This window comes from Spermophilus citellus, assembly GCF_964194105.1.
Source record: "Spermophilus citellus genome assembly, chromosome: 12".
NCBI classification, from domain to species: Eukaryota; Metazoa; Chordata; class Mammalia; order Rodentia; family Sciuridae; genus Spermophilus; species Spermophilus citellus.
In genome coordinates this window covers 42,369,896-42,396,047 of record NC_138198.1, presented here as the reverse complement: position 1 = coordinate 42,396,047, position 26,152 = coordinate 42,369,896, and the positions used below count along the sequence as shown (strand labels likewise).

General features: G+C 43.1%; 1 protein-coding gene and 1 long non-coding RNA gene across 5 annotated transcripts in view; one reads left to right on the top strand and one right to left on the bottom strand.

Moving 5' to 3' along the window:
* LOC308631712 overlaps nucleotides 1-26,152 on the bottom strand; it is an 895,537-nt gene that overhangs the window by 552,743 nt on the left and 316,642 nt on the right. The gene's annotated exons all lie outside the window — the stretch shown is intronic.
* LOC308631878 (testis-expressed protein 36-like) lies at nucleotides 2,591-25,413 on the top strand. 2 transcript variants are annotated; one of them, XM_081263416.1, is made up of 5 exons: nucleotides 2,591-2,609; nucleotides 3,816-3,879; nucleotides 8,818-8,949; nucleotides 9,624-9,704; nucleotides 23,852-25,413. In XM_081263416.1, exons 2-5 carry the CDS (start codon nucleotides 3,829-3,831, stop codon nucleotides 24,062-24,064), a joined length of 477 nt encoding a protein of 158 aa, XP_081119542.1. In that variant the 5' UTR covers nucleotides 2,591-2,609; nucleotides 3,816-3,828; the 3' UTR covers nucleotides 24,065-25,413. The 2 variants fall into 2 exon arrangements, with proteins under 2 accessions (XP_081119542.1, XP_081119543.1); XM_081263417.1 differs by lacking the exons at nucleotides 2,591-2,609; nucleotides 3,816-3,879 and adding an exon at nucleotides 7,669-7,717.

The window sequence follows — 26,152 nt, the reverse complement described above, 5'->3', positions numbered from 1 at the left end:
CAGACACCTGAGAACTTCTCAGAGGGTCAGCCCTCCACATGCAAATGGATTGGCTTTCCCCAAGTGCCTATTGAATTGTCCAGGGTTTGTAGACACAAATTGAAAATGCAATTTTATTTGGTAGTGTGACAAAACACAGCGTGCTTGTGTATAGAATCTGGGTGTTTGTGGGTGCATTCCTGGGGGGACATGTGCACACCTGTGGGAGAACGTTTCTGCAGAGCAGCGATAATTCTACCACTTTATCTTCTGCAAAAGACAACAAATCATTAATTAAGACAAGGAATGGCACACTGCACTGGAAAGACCCAAAACAGACATCCACCTTTTATGAAATCTTTAACACAGTGGATGAAAGAGATCTAAAATTCCAAACACACAAAATTTGCCATATCAAAAAAAAATACAGTGAGCAAAATAATTTGCTATAAAATCTTGTAGACAGTTCCACGAAAACAATTTTTGGTTTATCAGTAATCTGGGGCACGGGTCATTGAATGCATTGCAAAGTCATGATTTTTTTTTCAAAGAACTGCTTTTTGGTGTTTGCTGTCGTGTTATCTAGAAATCACGCTAGCCCACAGTGGACTGGCAATAATGTTTGTTGAAGGAACTGGTAAGCCCCACCATACACTCATGCTGCCCGGCACGTACTCCCTGGCAGGCCATTTTGGATACAGAACATGCAAAGGCAGGAGGCAGGACCGCACCTGACCCTCTGTGTTCTCAGCCCCGAGGTCTGAATTCCTTGAACGCTGCAGGATGTGTTTTCAGAATAGCAGGTCACAAAGTACAGCCCAGTCACTTAACCTCTGAAAAATTACAGCCCCAACGATGAACAAAGCCCACCCTAATCTGTGACTGAGAACTCCTAGTTGAAGAAAAATTCTATTTCGTTTTCCTGGCCAAGGTTTATTTGGTTTTGATTTTCTTGGACACCTTTATTAGAAGTCATAACAACCATTCAAAAGGATATTGGAATGTACTTAATCAGTGTTCATCTACATGGTTTAACAGAGCATAAGACTAAAAGATGCACAACATATTTTAAAAGGAGGTTTTGTTTCCAAAAGAGTTTTGGTCCACTGGTGGGGACTGGTGGTAACATATAACAAATGCTGTGTTGTAAACAGCGCTAGTTTTAGGTTTTAGATTCTAGGTCTATGGCTTCCCCTCCTCTTACAGGCTTCACCTTTAACCCTAGGGTCAGGACCAGCTGCTTCCTGTACCACCCCCACCTCCTCGACTTGGTAGGATCCCACCCGGACCCTCGCCTTTGCTTCAGGAGAGAGCCCTGGAGTAGCACATAATGTCAATCAATTGGCCCTTGGTCTAGAAGAGCTCACCTTGGAGGGCAGTATGGCTGAGTGTGGGTATTTCAAAGGGCCTGTTTCAGAAAGATTAGGAAAGGGAATTAAAGGCATCCTCTGTAAAGTAACTGCCCAATAATCTAACAGGGTCAAGGAACTCTAGTGGAACAAACCTTGTTTGGTGCTGGTATTGACCTTGTCTTCAGTACACCTGGGTTCTAGTTCCAATTCACACTGGTCCTTCCTTCTGGATAAATCCAACCAAAGGGTCAAGGAATAGGTGATACAGTCTTTGTAGCTGGGCTTGGGGGTGCAGAACAGAGTGGGGATGGACAGTGAATGGGAGTGGGTGGTACATGCAAAAGAAAAGTAACCAGCTTATATCTTAGGGAAGTTATTTAAAATGGACAGTGAAGAACTTAGTAGACATTGAAGGGATTTCCACATGCACTCTTCTTGCTTTTGCAAAGTTTAAAATTGACCAACTATTTTCTGGGTGCCATGTTGCCATGGTGCTGAGAGTGGATGGCAGGCTTCCTCCTCTTCTGCTGTGCTGGCAAACTTTGCTGTGAGGAATGAAGTTAGGCTTACCTCTAGGATATAAGGAAATTCAAATTCAAGGTTAGGGAGCACCCTTTGGGCAGGGCCACTGGTTGTCATCTGACATGCATTCTCTGTCTCTCCTGTGGTGGTGACGGAACTCCTAGCCGGACAGAGACCCCACCAGAACAAAGCCTATTCCACATGAACCCTAGGGGCAGGAATGGCTGAATCCTGGTCCCCACCACTGGAGGCGATTGAAGGTGTGGTCCTGTGGCTTAGGCTGCGTCACATGACAAGAAGTGTTGTGTGCAGCTGCCAGGGACTTTGGTAAACTCATGACAAGTGTGTGTCCTGGCCCAGGGGTCGGGATCGGTCTAACATGATATATTGGGACTTCCCTTCCTCCGCTGTGCTGCCTGGAATCCAGATGTCACATTTGGGGCCACAAGGTAACAGCTGCTCTCCGGGGATGGCAGAGTGGTGACAAGTAGGAGGGAGCCCCATCTCTGAGGATCATGTGGCAGATCTGCCGCACAGAGAGAATAAACATGGGTTGTGTTTAAGCCCTGTTATTTTGGGCTTCCTGTCCCAGCTGAACTTGATCCTAATCCATACACCAAATCTTGGCCAGGCTGGGGATCAACAGGACTCTGGTGGTGCTGCTGGGAGGGAGGAGTTCAACTGGGGCACTGGGGAGCAGGCAGGCAGCAGCACCGCTGAAGGTGAAGAGTCCCAGGAAGGGGTCGTGACCCCCAGGTCAGCATGGCTTGCCTGGGGCGGGCGCAGCGGCTGGAGCACAGCAGAGCTGCTCTGTCCCCTCCTACCCTCTCCCAACATGCGGCTCTCAGCGTCCCAGCTGCAGCAAGCCCGCTGCACCTATGCCTTCAGAGCCAGGAGCCCACCTCTCCAACTGACTGGCAGAGGATGAGTTCCCTTCTCACTTCCACGGCAATTCCTGTTAGAACCCAGGGAGATGATTTGGGAGGGGAGCTTTGAGGACATAATTTCTTAGCAAGAGACAGAGCTGGATAGGGGCTCCCGCGGGTGTCACTCTATCCTCCCATGGAGCAACCGAGAGTCTGTCAGACAGCAAAGGAGAAAGGCAGCCGAGCATGGTAAGGAGCAGAAGCAAGGTGGTGCCTGTGTGTCCAGGCCCAGGGAGGAGGGCCAGGGTTCGGGAGCAGCCTTTGCAGCCTCGGGGAGGCCAGGTGGTCCTTGGAAAGGCTCCTGGGCTCTGGAACTGACCCATCACCTTGGTTTGACCTCCAGTGCCCCATCCATTGGCTGGGTGGCCCTCATTTCCCCATTTATAAAGGTTGAAATTTGTCATGGAAAACAAATAAAAACACAGGGAAGTGTCCCCTTTAGTGTAGCACGAGGCATATAATAATTATTCATGAATGCTACTTCCTTGGGCCTCCATGCTGTGCAGGCAGGAGAGAGCACCTGTGAGTGTGTCGGGACACAGAGAGCCATGGAAGGAGACAGTGGCAGGTGTGGAACCTGGTATAGAAGTGCTCCTGATATGGGCAAGGTCGCCCTCTGCCCAGGGCTGGTAACTAAGAGGCTGGACAAAGAGTTATCATGGGGACGTCAACTCAAATAATATTAGTTCCAGGATTTGGAGTTGCAAAGTGTTCGCCATTATCCCAGGATTACCTTACCTTGTCCTCCCCTGTTTGACCCATCCCTGGGACTTCCTCCCCTGGGACCTGGTACCTCTCTGCTTCCTACTTTGGGGAGCCTCACCTGCAAGGAACCACAGACAGGAATCCTCAGGGGCTTTAGAAGACTTGTGCACCCATTGTGATGGTGAGCCCCGCTCCATGGCAACCATGCCCCCTGCCCCTGCAGAGCTGAGGGGAGAGACCAGGAAGGGAGAGGAGGCCTGGCCCTTCGAGTGAATAGAGCTTCTGGGGCCATGGAGCAGTGAGGGTGCCAACCTCAGCCCCCCTCCCCCAGCTTCCTGGAGAGAATGCCCAAAGGGAGACGCTTCAACCCTCCTCCAGACAAAGACGGAAGATGGGTAAGAGAGACGGTGCCCTCCGGACACCTCCTCACACCATGTGGGTGTGGTCCAGGGCACAGAAGTGAGTGCAAATCCCCTTCTGCCTAAAGCAGCATGACCTTTGACAAGCCCCTTCCACTGCCTCAATTCCTTCTTCTGTGAAACGGGAACCTCTACATTTGTAGGAGAATTAAATGAAATAATGCGGGTAAAATTCTCTGCTCGCTGGACCATGTAGATGCCCGCTAGGCAGCCTGTTCTAGTCCTTCTTTTTTTCTCAACATCTATCTTCTGACAGACTCTACCCACCTTGATATGTGACGAACATTAGTCATCTCTGCTTCCTGGAATAGAAGCTTCATGGGGGCTGGGCTTTGGTCTTTTTTGCTCGCTGATGTTTCCCCAAAGCTTAGAATTTGATCTAATGCACAAGACACACTTGATAAATACCTGTTGAAGGAGTTAATACTATACTAGAAACCTAAACAGATTCCCGACGGTTTGTGTCTGATTCCCTTAGCCCACCCCATGAAACTGGCAGAGTCTAGGAATGCACATCACCCCTCCCTGTCCCTGGGAAACCTTCCCTTCCCGGCTTTGGGCACAACCCCAAGCCCCTCCCCACTTTGTAAATGTTGCCCAGGTTGTTCCCAAACCCTGGGCTCAAGGCAACCTGCCAGCAGGACCCCCCTGTGGCAGCCCTGACACAGTCCAGTGGGCGGCCACTCTTCTGGCACCTCCAGGACACCTCCTGTGTGCGGCCCAGCCCTGCAGACCCTGGCTCCTCTTGTTGGCTCTTTGCTGTGAGCATTCTAAGTGTTTCCAATCGCTACAGCTCACTCACAAAAGGAAGTCCTCCAGGTGCCCTCCACAACACCCGTGGGAGAGGCAAACCCTGAGGAAAAGCTGGCTGACTTTTTTCAGAGCAGCAATATGCAGGAAACAGTTACAATTTTTGTTTATTTATTTAAAGCAAAAAAAAATAGAAAGGCCTTGGCAAATTTAGATCTTTAAAAAACTGATTGTTGCTAGTCAGATGTAACCTTGGACTAAGACAAATTAGTCTGATCTCAGTTTCTTTACCTGTAAAATGGGAGCATAGTATACCAAGGTGGGATTAATGAGATAATTCATTCAGAAGTGCTCAGTGTAAGGCTGGGGATGGAGCTCTTGCCTAGCTTGTACGAGGCCCTAGCTTTCATCCCCAGCAGCACACACACGTGCACACACACACACAATGCACACCCTGCTTCATTTCACTGATATTGGAAGTAATATATGGAAAATATGCACAATAAAATAAGCAGAATTAAAATAAAAATCAATCATCAGTTTAAATGTATGTTAGAATAAGAGACTGAGATTAGGAAGAATTTGACTCTAAGTTCCAAAGTAAAATGGGAAGTAGTGTCCACTATATAACACTAATTTCCTATAAAGAGAAAAATACAAATTTTTCGAACTAAGTAGCGTCTACTTTTCTATCACTTAGCAATCATTTAGGATCATGTTTAACTGAATATTATAAAAAGCCAACTGTAGCATTTTACCAGTTAGGGTTTCGATTTCTCAAGTAACAGTAGAATCCAGAAGCAGGGCTGCAGGGTGCAGGGCTGGGACAGGGCTCCCGCGTCCTCTGAGGCCCAGGTCCTTTTGGCCTTCTGTTCTGCCATCCTTAGTGCAGGGCTATTCCAACTCCAGGCAGTGAGTCCACAGCCCAGGAAAGAAAATAGGGGAAGTTCAAAGGACAAAAATGACAAGACGCCAGTGGGCTAAGGCTGCCCCTTTCTTATCCAGAGCTTTCCTAGGAGCTGGGCCTGCAGGCTCATGCCTCTGGCTCACTGGGTCACGTGGCCACTTTAGCTTCAAGAGTCTAGAGACAACCACATTGTCATTTCAAACAGTCCAGAGAAAGCAAGAGTCCACATTTCAAGGGTAGAAAGTTCATTCCATGCTCCAATAAAGAGCCTGGGAATGCAGCCTGGTGCCCGGGTTTGGGGGAAGGCCACTGTCCCCCAGTGTTTGACTTGGATCTTTGGCATGGGTCCTCTCTGCTGTCAGCACCTAGGAGTATAAAAAGAATATTGCTGATCAGGAAGTTTCCCAAAGTAACTCGTAGACGAGTTGAGAAAATTAAAGAAATTGTTGGCTTGGAGTCAGCAGCAGCCCATTTGGGAGGACAGTAATTGCCACATTAGAGGTGACAGTCATTTTGCAGTTGACCTTGCTGGTTGTAATCTGGCTGTCGCAAAGGCTTTTTCCCACATACTTTCACTTTCCTATTTAATATTTCAGTCATTGAGTGATTGAATGCAGCAAAAATTTCACCGCCAACTAGTTAAAAAGCTATATTTCACGGTTACAATATCTAACAGAAGGATTTATTTCATAGCTATCATGTTATAGCCATTAAATATATATGTTAAAAGAGGGAAATTAAAATGCTAGTGCCATTTTTTTTAAAACAGCGATTTAGTCCACAGACTGGCAGAATACAAATGAACTCAAGTCCAACGTCATTTATCGGGTGAGAGCAATCATTCCTGATGTCAGAACAAGTGTCCCCAACTGAGTGGGGCTCAGCCAGGCCCAAGGAGAGGCACAGGGAAGGTGGTGAGCCTGCAGCCCCTTGGTGTTAGTTGTATCTAGCTTCAAAAACATTTAAAATATAGGGCACAGAATGAACTAGAAACATACCTGTGTGAGTTGACTGAAAACCTCTAGGGTGTATGTTAAATGACAAAAGCAAGGTAAGGCAGCAGGTCCGATGCCATGTGGTGTTTGTAAAGTAGTGTAAAGCTCCATGTGTATACGGGTTGGTGGTCACACGAGGGCTCAGTACTGTCCTCTGGGGTGCAGTGGAGGTGACAGAGAGGACACAGAAGGCAACCTGAAGTACCAATACATAAAAAGGTATCCATAGCTTTTAGAAGTCATACAGATAAAGTAATCATCCATGATGTCATATCATATCATGTATGTATCATACCATATCATGTCAAGTGATCTGGGCCTCTAGATGCACATTTGCATAGGATCATGAAGGGGTGGTTTCCAAAGGGTTAAGGGGAAAGGGCCATAGGATCTTGGGGGTGTTTTACTTCCTACGTTTTTCTTTATTATCTGAGTTTTAAAAACCAGGAATATATATGACATTTCTCAACAGAAACAAATACATTTATTTTTTGTTGAAAAAAGACCATGTAATAACACAAGTTAGTTAAGAAACACTTAAGTGCACAGTGGTAGTCAGTGGAGAGAAAGTCACCCCTTCCCTGGGACCCTTCCTCAGAAGGCCTGGTGGCCAGTTCCCTGTGTGTCCTCTGGGGAGTTTGTGCACACAGAGGCACGTAGGAGTATATTGCCCTTGACCCCCATTTCCCGTCCCCTCACCCACAGGCAGCTTTAAATGTGTTCAGGGGGAGTTCTTCTCTTTCTGTGTGTCCTTGTCAACCACACATAGGTTTGTGTGCCTGGATAGTTTACTCACATCCATGGTGATGGCTGACACGTCTCATTCTGTTTCTTTCTTCCTTCCACTCTGATCCACCCATTACTGTGTGTCCTTTGCTTCCTATGGCCTCCACACCCTCCTCTCACATAGACGACATTTATAACATGACCCCCCGGCCTTTTTACACAAATGTAACATACTGAACACACCTTTGGGCAGACATTCATCAAACCCTCCTGAATACACAATGGTATTGTGACTTGAGAGGGTGGACAGCAACGTCATACTCCCAAAGGGAAGAAGGGGGGACTGGCCCAAGGCAATGGCCTTAGGTTTGAGGACAAAGAAGAGGACAGCTATGAGCAACTATAGAACCTGCCAACCATGATGGAGCACTACCTGGTACATGCATTTTCTCTTTTAATCGAATCTACCCTGTTGAGTAGGCATTATTATCCACTCTACAGATAACAAAGCTGAGGCTTGAAAAGTTGTCACCTAGCAGGAGAGAGAGGGCTGGGCTGCACTCAGGCCCTCTGCTCCTATAGCCTGGTCCCAGCCACCATGCGATGATTCTTCTTCCCTAGGTGGATAATTTCCACCTGGAGTCGGGTCTTGACTTTTGCTGGCTTTATCTTCCATTTGTTTTCTTGTCCCAGAGAGCCCTACTTCAAAGCTCATTTTGTTGGGGCGGTTTTAAGAAGTGCCATTCACATAAACTAGGGTGGGCTTCTGGGGGCATCCAGTGCCAGTCATGCTTGCCTCAGGGATGAAGGACCATTGCTCTGGGATCCATGGCCAAAGAGCACACAAAGGCCAGAGCCCCTCACCCCAATTCAGGGCAACTTTGAAGGACCACACTGTGCCCACAACTTGCCACAGCATCTGCTGAGGGACAACCCCCCTCTGCCCAGCCCTGTTTCCTTTCTTCCCTTTGTAGGGAGATGCTGAGGACAACCCCCAATAACCTTCCTTATCCTGTCTTTCCTTCATTTTCTCTTCCCCCTTTCCCTCCTTGACTTCTCTTATCCTCTGCCTCACATCACAGTGGGGAGTCAGCATCCTCACCCCTCACCTTCCCCTTGTCTCAGACCCCCTTCGTGCCTACCTGGAGGGAGGTTGGTCCATCCCTATGATGGGATCCTAGCAGGGAGCTCCTGGAATAGTGGGGATCGCAGAGAGCCTGTTGGTGTCTTCTCCCAGTGCGCAGGTGCACACTCCAGGCCCTCACCCTCCTCACCAGGCTGTGGAAACAATTCCAGGCTCCCCCACACACAGCAGGATGGCCCTGCGACCTGAGACAACCGCAGGGATGGATCTGGACTATTACAATTTTATTTTTTTTGTCTTGGACAAAATACTTGAAAATTACCAAATTATACCATTTCCACTGCATGCCAGAAGCACCCAAAGTGCACTTTAGTCACCTTACAGAGGAGACACTAAGCCTTGGTTATAGTCGGGGGGTTCCAACTCTAATCAGGGCGTGTGCTGATTTCCAGTTCCCTCACATTGGACTAACCCAGATGACACCAGGGTCCCTCACTAGTGCTACTTTGAAAGAGCCTCATTATCCACACTCATCTGGACGAGTGGAGGGGAAGCTGCCACCCATATACAAAGTCCGGGAGAAGGTAAGTCGGCTTGCAGCTGCAAGTTCTGTGGCTCTCAAGGGCAGCCCCGTGGCCTTCTGGCTGGCAGTTCTTCCTAGCAAGGCTCTTGCACAGTGACCACTTCCTGCCGGGTCCTTGTGCCAGGCTGGATATTCTGTAAGAGCGGCTGCCTCCTAGTCCACAGTGAGCCGAGCTCCCTATAGTCGTCTCAGGTGGTGCTCTTGGGTCATTAGCATCCCTGTCCACCTCCCTGGCCAGCTCATGAGCAACTCAGGGCACTGTGGCGGCATGGAGAAGAGCTGGCGTGGGCCTAGACCTGCCAAGACCAGGGTTCTGGTCTCCTGGGATCCTTACTGGTTAGAGAAGCTGGTCCATGTGACCTCAAAATTCCTTTTCAGCTTTTATTTTGTGAACCTGAATGCTTTCCCTATCCCTGCCTCCAGAGAAGGTGTTTAGAAAGAGGAATTTTCTGATTTTCAGAAAATTGGCAGTAAGGCTGAGTTTCAGATCCCCGACACATACACGAACACCACATCCCCATGTTCCTGCTGTTGCTGGGGCGGGTTGAGTTGTCTCACTGAGCGATCGCTCTGCCCCATCGGGCCTCCTTCCTGCCACATACTGGTCTGACAGTGCCCCGGAGTTCTGGGGAGTTCTGATGTGTGCCTTCCCATCTCCTCCTTCACTCTTTCCAGCAAGCAGCGAAGGACAACTTCCCCTTCTCTGTGCATGACAATCGTCACAGTCTTGAGAACTCTGGATACTACTTTGACTCTGTGAGTATTTCTTTCCAAATGACTAATAAATCGGGGGAGTAGCTCAGGGCTCTTGATTTTCAGAGGCCTGCAGGAGACAGAGGACTGATCTCGGAAACTAAACAAGGTCCAAACAGAGTGGGGTCTTCAAGAAGACTCAGACAGGTTACAAGAAACGCCTCCTGGAGTTCACAAAATGGCCAGCAGTTTTCAAGTCTGCACCAACCTTCTGTCCTGTTAATGTGCCTCTCAAGCTTCTCCAAAGTGCCCTTCCCATACATGGTCTCTTGTGAGCTTTCTTGTGAAGATCTGTCCTAGGAAGGAGGGACATGCATGTCTCTGGATGGCAGAGCCGGACCCTCAAGGAGGGATCCAGGAGGAAAAAGCTAACATAATAGAAGGAAGGACTTCCGAGTACCTAGTTACCTTTTCTCTACAGGTGGTGAGTTCCCTGTCATTGTTGAACTTGAAGTCTGATAGCACTTGTTAGTGGTGGTTAACAGCACTGTGATAGGAATATAGAGCAAGCTGTGTATGTGATTTTAAGTTTTCTTGGAGCTTTAGTAAGTAAAAAGAAACAAGTGAAGTTAATAATGTTTTTTCTACTTATGAAGGTTTGATTTTTTTAAACTTAATGGTGGTTCAAAAGTAATAGGATTTCAGGAGAAACCATACATAAATTTTGAACTTTGCTCTTTTCCCAGGTATCAATATATGGTACCACACTCTCTTGGGATGACTGACAGTAGCAGGCGGCCGCAGCCCCCAGGCAGGTCTGGTTGGGAAGCCTCACCATGGAAACTGCCAGGCCACAACAGTACCCTGTACTGCTGAGCTAGGTTGGCCAGGAGGTTTTACATAACATTAGAGGCTTTTTCTTCTTCTTCTTCTTCTTCTTCTTCTTCTTTTTTTTTTTTTTTTTTTGGTACTGGGGACTGAACCCAGGAGTGCTTTACTACTGAGCCACATTCCAGCCCTTTTTATTTTGAGACCGGGTCTTGATAAGTTGCTGAGGCTGGCCTTGAATTTGTAATCCTCCTGCTTCAGCCTCCCAAATTGCTGGGATTATAGGCATGCATACATTCTGCACAGCTTATATGCATTTGTGACTTAGGATATTTTCAACGACCAACAGGTTTATCAGAATATGTCAAGGAGGAGCTGGGATTGTGGCTCAGTGGTAGAGTGCTTGCCTAGCATGTGTGAGGCACTGGGTTCCATCCTCAGCTCTACGTAAAAAATAAATAAATAAAATAAAGGTATTGTGTCCATCTACAACTAAAACAGAAATTCTTTAAAAAAAAAAGAAGATATGTCAAGAGAATTTGTATTTAAAAAATTTTTTTTAAGTTGTAGTTGGACACAATATGTTTATTTAATTTTATGTGGGAGTGCTGAGGATTGAGCCCAGTGCCTCACACGTGGGAGGTAGGCACTCTACCACTGAGCTACAGCCGCAGCCCTAGAATTTGTTCTACCACGCGGCCTGCGCAGTGGTTTCATTAATGAGGTTCTGGCATTCAGTTAGTTAGAAGAGATCAAAATAAAACACACAGACAGTACCTTATTTTAATGCTAGGTCCGAGACGGCTCGGTCTCCCTGTTTCCCTGCCTCCAGCCGCTCAGCAGGGCAGCGAGGATTACTCTGGGCTAGCAGGAGAGAGAGAGAGAGCGAACACGCCGGGGATCAGCCTTTTATTTGGGGGAAACAAGAGATTCAGGGGAGAATTCCATCCAATGAAGGTTGAGGGGGGGCTGTACTCCAAGGTCAGGGTCAGTGATTGGGTCTCCAGGGTCAGTGGTTACGCACACCCCCACACGGATGGGCTCTCTCATCAGGAAAGGGTCGGGATAACTCCGACACAGCCAGAGTGCCTCAGGCCCTTAACGGGAGTCACCCAATCACGTGTCAGAATGGCTCCCCACATATTCCCCCTTTTTATTCTTAACAATGAGGCGGCGGTTCACTCTCTGGAGTCCCCGGATTCTTGATTGGAGGACTCGCCATCCTATAGTTACAATACAAAAGAGAATTAACAGCAAAGAGAATAATCCAATAATGTACCAAGCGGAGTGTTTAAGAATATTTCCAGGGTTGAATCCATTTAACTCCTTCAATATTTGGTTAGCCAAAGAAGAAGGATCTGAAAAATCAGCTCTATTATTTTGAATGTCTTGGATATGGTGATGAAGTTCCAGAATATCCAAGCTATTATTACTATTTTGCCAAATACCTAATAAATGGGTTTTAACCTTCTCCCAATCCCAGAGAGAAGCATTGTACTTGGCAGCTGTAACACATACATACTTATAATTAGCATGGCATTTAAGCCTTTCCTTAAATTTTAAGGCTGAAAGTTCATTACCAATGTTAATAACAGTCGCCTCTAAGGCGTTTAACTTAGTCTCAATCCTTTCATCAATATTTACTTGATTACGCAGAGCCTTGGAAGTATTTTGAGCTAAATTATTAAGAAATTTTGCATGCTGAATATTCTGAGACAATGTCAGAGATGCAGAGACGGTTGAGGCAATAAATGAGACCAGTGCTAAGACACCAACAATTATGACTCCAATAGCACGTTTAGGTCTTGTTAGCTGGGCATGAATTTGCTGCAGGACTTGTAAACCAGCATCAGCATACCATGGCTCTGAAATATTAGCAGGTAATAAAACAAAAGAGGGCTGATGAAGTATCAGCACTCCTTTTCCTCCATTATACCTAGAAATACAATTGGTTAGGTTGCACTTATTACAAGTAACAAAATATCTATCATCTATCCATCTAACTTTTACATTTCCAATAATTAAAACATAAGGAGATTGGACACAGGCTCTTAGGCCATAGCAAGATCCCTCTTTACAGTTCTTGCCGACAAATTTTGGTAAAGGTTTATCTGTAAAATGTAAATACTCTGAGGCAGCAATTAAACGCCAAATATCTCTTTGAATGCCTCCTTCACTATAAGTCAAAATATTACTAACAAATCCTGTAGGTGTCATAGCAGAATTTCTTCGTAATTGTCTCTTATCAATTTTTGGAGACCAGTCTAAAATATACCCACTAGCTTTAGACACCTTATGTTGTACAGGAAAGGTATTTACATAATCCATCCATTTAGGAAAGGTGCCAATTTCAATTATAGAACTATTTGGACAGTGGGGTACCGGTGGAGGTTTTGTAGAAATGACTGGCTTGTTATGGGAAAGTCCCATCTTAATTATTGATCTAGTATTAGGTTTTAAGTCTCCATAAATAGAATTATTTGTCAGTCTAGGTTTACCAATTGCTGTCTTTTCTTCAAATGATACTTTCAGACAGCCAGCATGTTTATCATGTGACCAACATAAAGGTAATTGGGCACTGTAGCCAGAATAATTAAATCTAGTCACATGACTGGGAGTAATATGAGCATCTGTAAATCCTCCCATCATAAATGAGTCATTAGTAAATACTGGAATAGATTCTCCAGTCCACACAGCTGGGTGTACCAGGGGTGGATCTGGGAAATAAGTCCAATAAGTGTCTACTTGATTCCCTTTTACCTGACAGCCCAGTAGGGCAATTACTGTCGCTACCATCAAGACTGGTGTCCTGTTCTTTCCTAGGCGTCGAAGTATTTGGGAAGCCTGGGTTGTCAATTTCTTTACATCTTTCCACGAAATCAGCTTCTCGGCTGGTTCAATCTGGTTTTTCTTCATCTTTTTTTGATATCTCCTCCTTCTGGGTTGTGGTTCCTCCGTGTCTATCCTCAGTCGCTTGAGTCTGGGTTCTATTTCCTCCATGTCTGATGGCACGTTCAGGCACCCAGATAGGACGAAAAGCACCTTCTGGAAAAATACAAGCATGCCCTCGGCCCCATGATATTACCGGATCTGGGCCCTTCCATTGACCAGTCTGTAAATCTTTCCACAGAACTCTGCCTAATGGGCCTGTCACCGAGGGAGACATTTGCCTCTCAGCAGCAGTGTGACCTTCTGTGTCACAGTTTAAAAAATTTAAAACAAATAAGGCATGATTAAGGCTATTTTGGGGAGTCATTATCTTATTCCCCCTTTTTAATTTTTGTAATTGAAGTTTAATAGATAAATGAGCTCGTTTTACAATGGCTTGACCTTGGGGGTTATAAGGAATTCCTGTTTTATGATTAATTTGAAACTCTTGGCAAAATTGTTGAAAAGCAGAGCTTACATAAGCTGGAGCATTATCTGTTTTAATCTGCATAGGACACCCTAAAACAGAAAAAGCTGCTAAGCAATGAGAAATTACATGTTGAGTATTTTCCTTAGTACGTGCTGTGGCAAAAATAAATCTAGAATAAGTGTCCACTATGACATGTACATAACATTGCTTACCAAATTGAGGAATATGAGTTACATCCATTTGCCATATTTGATTTGGTTTTAATCCACGGGGATTTACCCCTGATGGCAGAGATGGAGTGTAAATAACACACTTAGGACATTGGCTTACAATCTGACGAGCCTGTTCTCTGGTAATACTAAATTTTTTACGTAAGCTAGAAGCATTTTGATGATGCAAGGAATGGGAAGCTAGGGCACAGTCATATGAAGACATCTGTTGACAAAAAGCTACTAATTTATCAATATTATCATTACTTGCAACCAAAGGTCCAGGGAGGCTAGAATGTGCTCGGATATGTCCAATAAAATATGGGTACTTCCTCATTAGCACTGTCTTTTGTAAATTATGAAATAATTCAAATAACTCCTGTGATGAAGTAAACCCAATAACTGAGGTTTCAATATTTTTGGTAATTCTGACTGCATATAAGCTGTCAGAATAGATATTAATAGGCTCATTTGAAAAATAATCTAAGGCCAAAATCAGGGCTTGAAGTTCTGCCCTTTGAGCTGAAGTATAAGAAGTTTGTATTACCTCTGTATGAACATGGCTGAAGAAACCTGCCTTACCAGAGCTGGAACCATCTGTGAACACCGATAAAGCTCCCTCTATTGGATGGGAAAGTACAATCTTTGGAAAAATAAGTGATGTTAATGATGCAAATTGTACAATCTTATCACGAGGATAATGGCTATCTATCTGGCCAGGGAAATCTGCAAAAGCTATCTGCCATGAACTAGAAGTTTGAAAAAGCCAATTAGTCTGTTGAACAGAAAATGGAATAATTATGATATCAGGCTCAGATCTAATTAATTGTAAAATCTTAGTTCTACCCTTAATCACTAATTGAGCTGTAGAATCATGAAAAAGTGTTAATGTCTTTTGAGGGGAATGAGATAAGTAAATCCATTCAATAACTCCTAATTTTTGCCATATGGCTCCTGTTGGGGTATGTTCAGTTGGAAATATTAATAAATATATTATTTCTTTAGGATCTATTCTAGTAAGCTGTGCATTTTTAATTGCAATTTCCACTTTCCTTAAGGCTGCTTTGGCCTCCAAAGTTAGTTGACGTGGAGAGGTTGGAGAAGGATTTCCTTGTAATATCTGAAATAAAGGACTTAACTCAGAAGTAGTTAACTTTAAGGATGGTCTTAGCCAGTTAATATCTCCTAATAGTTTTTGAAAATCATTAAGGGTACGTAACTCCTTAACTCTTATCTGAAGATTTTGAGGACGGATTGTACTCCCTTGAATTATCTGACCTAGATATTGAAAAGGAGATACCTTTTGAATTTTTTGAGGAGCTACACTTAAACCCATAGTTGTAAGTGAGGTCTCTAACTGAGTAAAAATTTCTGAAAGTACTTCTGAATTAGCATGGGCCAATAATATATCATCCATAAAATGAATAATGTATGCATCAGGGAAGCTATTTCTAATGGGATCTATTGCCTGATCAACATATTTTTGACACAGTGTAGGGCTATTACGCATTCCCTGAGGAAGGACTTTCCAGCAGTATCTTTTAATAGGTTCCTTAAAATTAACTGCTGGGACAGTGAAAGCAAATTTTTCACAATCTTCAGGATGTAACCTTATAGAGAAAAAACAGTCTTTTAAATCTATTACCATCAAGCTGTAATCTAAAGGAATGGCTGTGGGGGAGGGAAGTCCTGGCTGTAATGATCCCATAGGCCGAATTATCTGATTTATTGCTCTTAAATCCTGCAGTAATCTCCAATTTCCTGACTTTTTCTTAATAACAAAAATAGGTGTATTCCAAGGGCTAAGTGTTGGTTCAATATGACCAGCTTGAAGTTGTTCCTCAACTAATCTATGAATTATTTTAAGCTTTTCCCCTGAGATGGGCCACTGAGAAATCCAAATAGGCTCTTCTGTGAGCCATGTAATTTTTTCAGCTGTTTTAAGGATCGGGGAAGTACTCAGTGCCCCTAATAAAAATTTTGTCTTGAAGTATTTACTAATCCTTGTCGTGGAGACTGGCTTGTAAACAGATATTCTTCCTGAAAGTTTTCCCTATCATCTCCAGGAAAATACCTTTGATTAATTTTTTCAACTGACCTTATAGAATTTGGGGTGACTAGTAGCAGTCCCATTTTGGCTAGTATATCTCTTCCCCATAGATTAGCTGGTAAAGACTCTAACACATAAGGCTTAAATATTCCACTGTTCCCATCAGAATCTTCCCAACGGAGATAGTTGGCACTTTGAGCAGGCTGTGAAATTTTTCCTATTCCTTCTAGATTAGCTGAGGCTGTATGTAGAGGCCATGTCCTAGGCCAAAATCGACTGGACAATATTGAACTATCAGCCCCTGTGTCAATTATTCCTAGGAAATTTTTATTATTAATTCTAAGTTTTAATAAAGGGCGTTCTTGTCGCACTAACTGGGACCAATATACTCTGTCCGGCGGTTTAGAAACTGAATCTGCCGGCAGGTGCCTTTCTGAGACACAAGGCAATAATATTAATTGAGCAAAAATATCCTTTGGGGTGAGTCTTAGGGCATAATTGGATCTTACAGTAACATATAATTGCCCTTTAAATTCTGAATCTATCACACCAGGTATTACTTCAATAGCTCCCTTTAAATTATTACGCCCCAAAATTAAACCTACAGTATTTTCAGGAAGCGGCCCGAAAATCCCAGTAGGGATTTGTGTTGGTCCCGTTTCAGGATCTAATTCAACTGTCTCTGAAGGTCCTAAGAAAACTGTCTGTGATCCATGTCTCTGTTCCGGTAAAAATCGCGGACTGTCCTGGTCGGCGCCGCTAGTGACGTCACACTGTGCGACGTCTCCCCATATTGTTTCTGGGCCCGGGGAGGGGCCGAACGGAAGTTTTTTGTCCCCTCGCTAGGAGGAAATACTTGTGGCGAGAAGGCGGGCTCATCCGCGCCACCCGAATCAACCATGTGGCGCCGAGTCCTGCAATATCTATTATCGCCAGTAGATGGAGCCCTAAACCTAAATTTGCGTTGGCGACATTCGTAGGCGAAATGACCGGGTTTTCCGCAAACGTAACACTTGCTGCGGGACTTCTGAACTGAATTTTGTGGCCCCAAAGTTTCCTTTAATACTGTTGCTAAGGCTACCGTTTGCAACTGAGTGGAATCTAAGTCAGAACACAAGCGAATATACTCAGAAATTGTTCCTTTCTTACGATGGGGGCGGAGAACATCTTGGCAAATTTTGTTTGCGTTCTCAAAAGCCAACTGTCTAACAATAAATTCGCTAGCTCCTGGGTCTCCGATGGACCTGTTCGCAGCCTGATATAGTCGGGCTACGAAATCTGAATAAGTCTCACTGGCACCTTGTCTGATTTTGGTAAGAACTAAATTGGACTGGTCCTTGGGGACAATTTGCCTCCAGGCACGTTTTGCACAATCAGTTATTTGATTGTACACTACAAAATCATAATTTAACTGTCTTTCTAAATCAGCAAAATCTTCAGTCCCTAAAAACATCGTTACTGGCGTTTCTATGCCCTGTCTTCTGTTTCTTTCTGCCTGTTCATTACAAAAATCAGTCCAGTAAGTTTTCCAAAGTAAGTAATTTCCCCCGCTCAGACAAGATCTGGCTAAAAAAACCCAGTCACTAGGAGGAAGGGGTTGTGAGCAGATATTTTCTATCAGACTCTGAACAAAAGGCGAATTTGGGCCGTACGTTTCACATGCATTTTTTAATTCCTTGATAGTTTTAAATGGAATTACAGCATGAATTCTAACTCTCTGATTTTGTTCATCAGTTTGCTCAAAAACTGGAAAGAGGTGAAAACCAGTAGTATCCTCCCCCATTTCTTGAGCCTTCTTAATACCTTGCTGAACTGGGGTAAGAAAAGTCATCTTTAATTTAGCACACCTGTTAAATTTGGTTCTTCTAGCAGGTATCGGCTGAATTTTGAAGGCTTGGGCAGGTGGTGCTAAATGCAATCTATTAAAATTTCTCTCTAAGTCCTGAGTTTCTATGTCTAATTCTTCTTCCTCAGACTGCGAGCTGCTATCAGACTCTGTACTATCGCCATTTGGAATTTGGGTTTCTAACTCACGTGGCTGAGAAGAAACCTGAGCCCCGCTAGGAGTTTCCTTTGTATTTTCCTCTCCAGGAAGATTGGTTACCACTTCTGGAGGGCTCTCCAAGATTAGAGATGCTTCTTCTTTATCATGCTGTTCTGTATAATCTGTCTGCGGGCTAGCTTGCACATTTCTAACCTTTGTTTTAGCTCCTAGCGCTTTTGTTTTAAAACGGCTCAAAGGAAAGGAAATTAACTTAGCCTCAGGCTGATTTTCCATTTGAATAGACCTAATGGCTCTTTGAATACCTCTCAGAAGCTCTTCTGGTGGCCACGGACTCTGGTCCATGTATTCAAAGAGACAAATTTCTAGGGCCGTCCAAGTTTTCTGTATATTCTCTATGCCTCCAGGTATTTCAGTAGAAAGACAAACTCTCTGTAACTTTCTTCCTAATTTCTCCCAAGTAAGTAAATTTGGAGACTCTTGGTCACAAAACCAAGGACAATATTTACCTACAATCTTTAAGAATTGCAATAACTGAGTTTTCTTTATCTGTTTTCCTTTCTGATTAATTATACTGTCTAAAATAGTTAGATACATTTCCTTATCCGAAGAAGTAGAATTTCCCATTTTAAGTAAATTAACGTCTCTTTCCTTCAATATTTCCTGGTACTTTTGTGACTCAAATGTCATTTTTTCCTTTCTCTTATTTCTTATTTTCCTTATCCTCTTTATTACTTTTGTGACCCAAATGTCACTTCTTCCTTTCTCTTATTTCTTTATCTTCCTTATTTCCTCTTTATTTCTTTATTTCTATTTCCTTATCTTCCTTTCTCTTTATTTCTTTCCCTTAATCTTTTTAGCGCGCGCTCCCACTCAATCTAACTAATTCAGAATGCCCCACGTTGGGCGCCAATTCTACCACGCGGCCTGCGCAGTGGTTTCATTAATGAGGTTCTGGCATTCAGTTAGTTAGAAGAGATCAAAATAAAACACACAGACAGTACCTTATTTTAATGCTAGGTCCGAGACGGCTCGGTCTCCCTGTTTCCCTGCCTCCAGCCGCTCAGCAGGGCAGCGAGGATTACTCTGGGCTAGCAGGAGAGAGAGAGAGAGCGAACACGCCGGGGATCAGCCTTTTATTTGGGGGAAACAAGAGATTCAGGGGAGAATTCCATCCAATGAAGGTTGAGGGGGGGCTGTACTCCAAGGTCAGGGTCAGTGATTGGGTCTCCAGGGTCAGTGGTTACGCACACCCCCACACGGATGGGCTCTCTCATCAGGAAAGGGTCGGGATAACTCCGACACAGCCAGAGTGCCTCAGGCCCTTAACGGGAGTCACCCAATCACGTGTCAGAATGGCTCCCCACAATTTGTATATTTTATTCAACACAATATTTCCTCCAAATTATCAATTCAACATGTAATCTACACATGCAAGTTATTAATGATATATTAATTAGTTAATCCAAGCTGTCTTTAAACTCCAGTTTGTATTTTACACACCCCTATTTTGAGGACTCACATTCCTAGTGCCCAGTAGCACTGCGGTATGCCTATGTCCTTCCAGGTCCCTAACTGCACATTCAAGGCTGCGGGGCCTTAGGTAGAAGGTGGTCAGGGGAGCTCTGGGAATCCTCACCAAACCTGAAAGTCCAGGATGGTGGGGAGGATGCTGTTAGTCATAGCCATCATTTACTTAAATTGCCAGAGGCCAGCGTCTCATATTGTGTCATTGAATCCCCAAGGCAACTCTATGGGCTAATTACTCTTATCAATTTAGAGATGAGGAAACTGAGAACTAGTAAAGTCAAACAACTTGCCAAAGTTACCCTTTCCTCCAGTCTACAGTGTCCTAACTAAATCTAAGTGGCTCTAACCTAAAACAGCACCAACCACCCAATCTCTGGTTTTCCTCTGGCAGTGTTGAGTATACAACCCACACATGCACCCGCCTGCCTTTTCTAATGAAGAGATTAATGTTGTTACCTAAATCACCAAAGTAGCATGCCTTTAAAAGAGAACTCAAAAACCATGGAATTATAAAAAACTAGAAATGAAATTCACTCCCTTGTTTTCCTTTCTGACCATCTCACCTTGATGACTCACTGCTAGTGATGGTTTTCAGATGGAAGGGGAGCTTTGCCTGCAGTACACACACACACACACACACACACACACACACACACACGTGAATATGTACCTTGTTAGTGTCTCAGATAGGATCCTGCCACAGGCACTTTATCAGGGGCACCAGAGTCTTGCAGAAGGCATTGCAAGCTTTTCAGCCTTCTCTGTGTTCTGGAATAGTTTACATAACATTGAGACTTTAAGTTTAAAGAAGGTTGGACAGAATTTGTCCATGAAATTACTTGGGTTCAATACCTTTTTGAGTAAGTTTTTTTAAATTACTTTTTCCTTTTCTGCTTTGAGAATTAATATATTCAAACATTCTACCTCCTTTTGGGTAGATTTTGATGTTGTATTTGCCTAAAATATATATAACTCATTTTAAATTTAGTGGTATAATCTCTCTTAAAATACTATTATTTGAGGGCCAGGGTTGTGGCTCAGTGGTAGAGCACTTGACTAGTATATGTGAGGCATTGGGTTCAATCCCTGGCACTACATAAAAATAAACAAATAAAATAAAGGTATTGTGTCTATCTACAACTAAAAAAGTATTTAAAAATACTATTATTTTGCTATTCTTTTGGAAATGTTTTCAGTTGTAATTTTGGTTAATCTATGAAAACCATGAATATTCTTCAGATTATTGTTTTGGATACATTGCAAAGGTTTTCCTAATTAAGTTATCATCATTATTTGCTTCTAAATAGTCTATGATCTAATTTTTAATTTCCTTTTTAACTAAAAATAATTTATAGAGTATTTTGAATTTTCTAGATGGTTAGAATTTGGTTAGGCCATCTAACAAAGTTGATAGATGTTGCTACTATGTGGTTTTATGGGCTATGGTAAGTTTATAGTGTATGATCTGTGATTTTGAATTTTTGAATTATAGAAATTATCTTTGTAATTTTGAAGTGTTTTATCAGGGTTTAAAAAGAGCATAATTTCCCCTTTGAGTTACAAAGTTTTTTTTAATTAATGCCCAACTTGTTATTGCAACCTTTCTTATTCTTATTTTTCTACTTGATGTTCCAGTTTCTGCTTCTAAGATTATTCTTGATTTTCTAAGCATTCTTGGTTTTGCCTTACCTTGTCTTTCAGCACAATAACCCCAACTGTTTTACCTCCAGGCAGCCTTTGCCCCACCCACCAGCATGGAGTGCTCCTGAGGGGCCTCAGTGCTTTCAGCCTGGGCTCTACCTGTCCGCCAGGACACTACACCCCCTTTTTGCTAATGTCTGTTATTTAGGTTATGCTGCATTCCTTTGTCTTCATCATTTTCAGTGATACTGCTTTGGGTTTGTCTTCCATTATAAATAGTAAACAGCATTGTGTTTTTAAAACATCCAGGAATCTTCGTTTCTTTATGAAAGAATTTAACCCATTCATATTATTATGACAGCTTGTATTTTGGTTTTATTTCTGTCCTCTCTCATGCTTCTTGTTTATTGTGTGCATGTCAAAGGTGTGTGTATATATATATATATATATATATATATATATATATATATATATATATATATATATATATAGAGAGAGAGAGAGAGAGAGAGAGAGAAAGGAGAGAGAGAGAGGTATATGTGATAAAATCAAGTGTGTGTGTGAATATACTAATATATATATTAGTTGTAAACAGACACGATATCATTTTGAATATATATGTATGTATATCCGTGGTGTTGAGGATCGAACCCAGTGCCTCACACATGTGAGGCAAGCTCTCTACCACTGAGCTACAGCCCCAGCCCTCATGTGCAGGTCATGATTCTTTATCCCCCCTCTCCTTATTTTGCTAGATTGGCTGAATTTATTTGCTCCCTTTGATTTCTGTTGCTTTTCTGCTAGTAGTTACCTTCAAGTATAAATGTTCAATACATATATGACATCATGTTATTCTGATTATATAAATGGATATCTCTAGCTCTTCCCCAAGGAGAAGGCAAGTCTTTCAAAGTGCTTATCTCTTCATGCCCCTTCCTGGGGCTGTTGGTGGCTCTAGCTAGGCTCGCTCTTTCCCAGAGGTGCCACTCCAGGGCTTCCGCCTAGACATCGGAGCTGCAGACCTGGCTTCCCCAGGTAGGGCAAATCCTGCAATTTCAGATGTAGATTCATCCCCCTCCCCCTTCTCTCTCTCTCATTCCTTCTTGCTCCCTCCCTTTCTTCCTTTCTGTGAATTCTTTTTCTTTTTTTAACACTTTTAAGTAGTTAATAGACCTTTATTTTATTCACTTACTTATATGTGGTGCTGAGAACAGAACCCAGTGCCTCACATGTGCTAGGCAAATGCTCTACCCCTGAGCCCCCGCCCCAGCCCCCCTTTCTGTGAATTCTTACTCAACATCCCAGCACATTTCTTCGTCACAAAATCACCAGTTATTTGGACATAATTGCAGTTTCACCTGATGCTCTCCTTCCTGCTCTTCCCCCTTCTCTTTGTTGTTCCTGTTGTGTCTTCTTTCTTCTTCTGTGTATCCAGCATCTTGTTTGTCTCTCCAGAGCCACTTGCCGCCTACCCCCACAGGCTGGTCTGTGTGGACTACCTTAGAGCCATTGCACAGCCCCTGCAGGTCCCCCTCATGCACAACTCGTCCCTCAATATACACAAGAACTGGGTTCTGAGACCTCCAGACATCAGCCTGCTCAAGACCTTGTATAAATGGTGTAGGATTTGCATGTAACCTATGCAATGCTCCCGTGTATTGCAAATCATCTCTACATTAATTATAATACTTCAAAAAATGTAAATGCAGGGTCAGTAATTGTTATATTGTATTGTTCAGGGTATAATGTCACACAAAAAAATCTGTATACGTCTAACAGGTTCAATTTAAAAAAATATATTTTCCACCCACAGTCAGCTGAATTGGAGGTTGGCTGCCTGCATCCTTGGTTGTAGGACTGGAGAACACAGGGGGCCACCTGCAGTCCCTTCATAAACTCTGCTCCGATGGTCTGAGTTTAGGTGTGCTGTTCTTCTCCCTCTGCAAACCTGACTGCTGCTGGCCCTTGTGAACAGAGCCCTCACTGACTGATGCGAAGTCTGGGTGACCTAGTGGCCACCTCCTCTCGGTCCTTGTGTTAGCATAGTGTTTTCTTTCTTCGTTTTCAAAGTGTGTATCTCTGCACTTTGATAAAATCAAGTGTACAACTTTGAGTACATGGTAATGCTCGGGTTCCCGTGTCTGGTGCCACAAATTAACATGTTGAGCCCGTGGGCAGAGACAGAGGTTCTGTTTCCTTCCAGGGAACCTGGGGTTGGGAAGGAATTCAGCCTCCATCTTCTTAGAGAAAGATGCATCTGTCCTGCTGCGTTATGAGGAGGCAACCAGGGATTCAGAGAACTGCTGGGGGCCTGGGATCTGAGGCCGGTTCGCAGGCACTGATGGCTGGGTTCACTGTGTTTTGCCTTCCATGTCTCTGAAAGTCCAGCCCCCTGGTAGCACGGGAAAGCGTGAGACACTACCAGGCTGCAGTGTAGGTTTGTGGAATCCAGCAGGCTGGCCAAGGGGACCTTTTGTGATGGGTGGCGCAGGGTACATTTAAACATAACACGTCGTGTAGCTGGTTTTATTGCAAATCTCAAAACTATGTGATCTTGAATATTTCCCCTCTGATTTTGTCATGCTTCCCCAGGGCTTCGGATGTAAGAAGATTCCCCCAGATAAAAGTCAACATGTTTCTAGAAATTTCAATCTCTGGGCAAGTGACTATGTTCCATCTTGTCTCAATGGCTTTTCAAATAACCAAATATCCTATGTCTACAAGGAGGCCATGATGGTCCCAAACTTCAGATGCTTTCCAAGACGATACAACGAGCTGTGGAGCTGTTTCACGTTCGTTCCCTAGAGAAGCTACACAGAGTTTTTGAAAAAGAAGCCAAAGGAAAGTTCTCTTTTGACAAAAGTGCAGCCCTTCCACGGGAACCCCAATCTTCCCAGAAGACTCACGAGGAGTTTTGTGATGTTACCATTTAACCAGTCATTCTAAAAGCATATGCCTTCTGATCCAGTGCTACCCTTTGGTCTTTGAAATAGTTTCATGGTTTTTAATAAGGTTGGAAAATATTCAGATCCTTATAAAATAGAATGTGCAGTTATATAAATAAACTTTTAAAATTGTCCCATTTACTTTTGGGGGAACTTGAGAAATTAACAGTTTCTACATGGTTATGTTTTCATTTTGCAATTTCAAACAATGCAGAGGAAGCACAAGGTCCCTTAATTCCATCACATCTCCAGTCCTTATCCCCCAAGTTACTCAGACGTTGTTTTTATTCCATGCCTTTATGCACGTGCATGTATGTGTGACATTGCAATGTGAACTTTGTCTCACAATATCCACCGTTCTATAACTTTCTTTTGATATTTAATCATGTATCTTGGCATTCTTGTTGTGTCACTATAAATAGACTGATTATTTATTTGCCATGTGGGATTGAACACGGTTGCTCTTACCTCTAAGACAGGATCTGACTGAGTTGTCCTGGCTGGCCTCAAACTTGTGATCCTCTTGCCTCAGCCTCCTGAGTATAGTTGGAATGAAGCGTGTGGCCATCACATCCAGCTTATTTTTTAAAATTAATTTTTATTAATGGGAATTTGAATTGTGATTAACCTTTTGGGTCAGGCATGATGTCAGAAGAGCATGTTAGATTATACTTTTGGGGTGCACCCATCTTAGAAGCAGACATTGAACCTGTATCTGACTAGTGCTGAGAGAACAGGACACAGTTGGAGTTTACTGCCAAACTGCCCTTGAGAGTGGCCCATTAACTTCGAGCTTATGATTCTCTCCCCTTACAGGGTCTTTTGGATATTTAAGGACAAAAACGTCAATATTTTCTTATTTTGCATTTCTCCAATTACTGGTGAAGTTTGATATCTTTTTCCCATACAACTGCCATTTTTATTTCCCTTTCTTGACCGAGCAGTATCACTGTTATTCTATACCAAAATTTTCTTGTTAATTCTTGATATTTTTTTCCTATACATAAATTTAATAATAAGCTTGTCAAGTTAAAAAAAATCCACTGCCAGGTTGCTAGGAATTTTTTCAAATTTAGACACCAATTTATGGGAAAGCTGACAACTTTATATCATGGTATATCTCCCTATTAATGTTATTTTATATTCTTCAGTGAAGTTCATAATTTTCCCGACATAGTCCTGACATGTTTTTTCCTATCCTTATTCCTGCATACTTTGAAAATTTGTGGCTGTTTTGAATGTTGTTTTCCAATTGCCCTTTTAGATTGGTTTTGGTGAAGGTGTGAGAAAGTCATTGATTTCTGTATATGAATCTTGTATTTGTTCACTTTCTAACCTTCTAATAGTTAATAAAAATTTAAGTTCTAATAATGTTGCAGTTGACTTTTTTCTGGATTTTCCATCTAAACAATCAAATCATTTGCAAAGGTGATACTTTAGTGTAGTTTCTAACATTTATGTTACCCCCATCTTATTGCATTGAAGCGGGCCTGGGTACGGTGCTAACATCATGGATAGTGGATATCTTTATTTTCTATCTGAATTTAATGGGGGCTGCTTCTAATACATATCACTAAAACACTTGGCTTTTATTTTTCAGATAGGTAACTTTTACTTAATCATCTAGTTAAGCATGTTTGATGATGGTCTTAGGTTTTTTAGGTTTCGGTTTTTGTTTTGGCCTTAATTTTAAGGTCTATGTACATGGGAAAAGTTTGAAGAAAATAAAAATAAATAGTAAAAACAAGGGCTGGGGTTGTAGCTCAGTGGTTGAGTGCTTGCCTCGAATGTGGAAGGCACAGGGTTCAAGCCTCCACACCACATAAAAATAAAATAAAGGTATTGTGTCCCTCTACAACTAAAAAAATATTTAAAAATAGTAAAAATCCCCCCTCATATCTCTGCATCCTTCCCTGGTCAGTCCATGCATAGATTCTCTCTCTCTTAC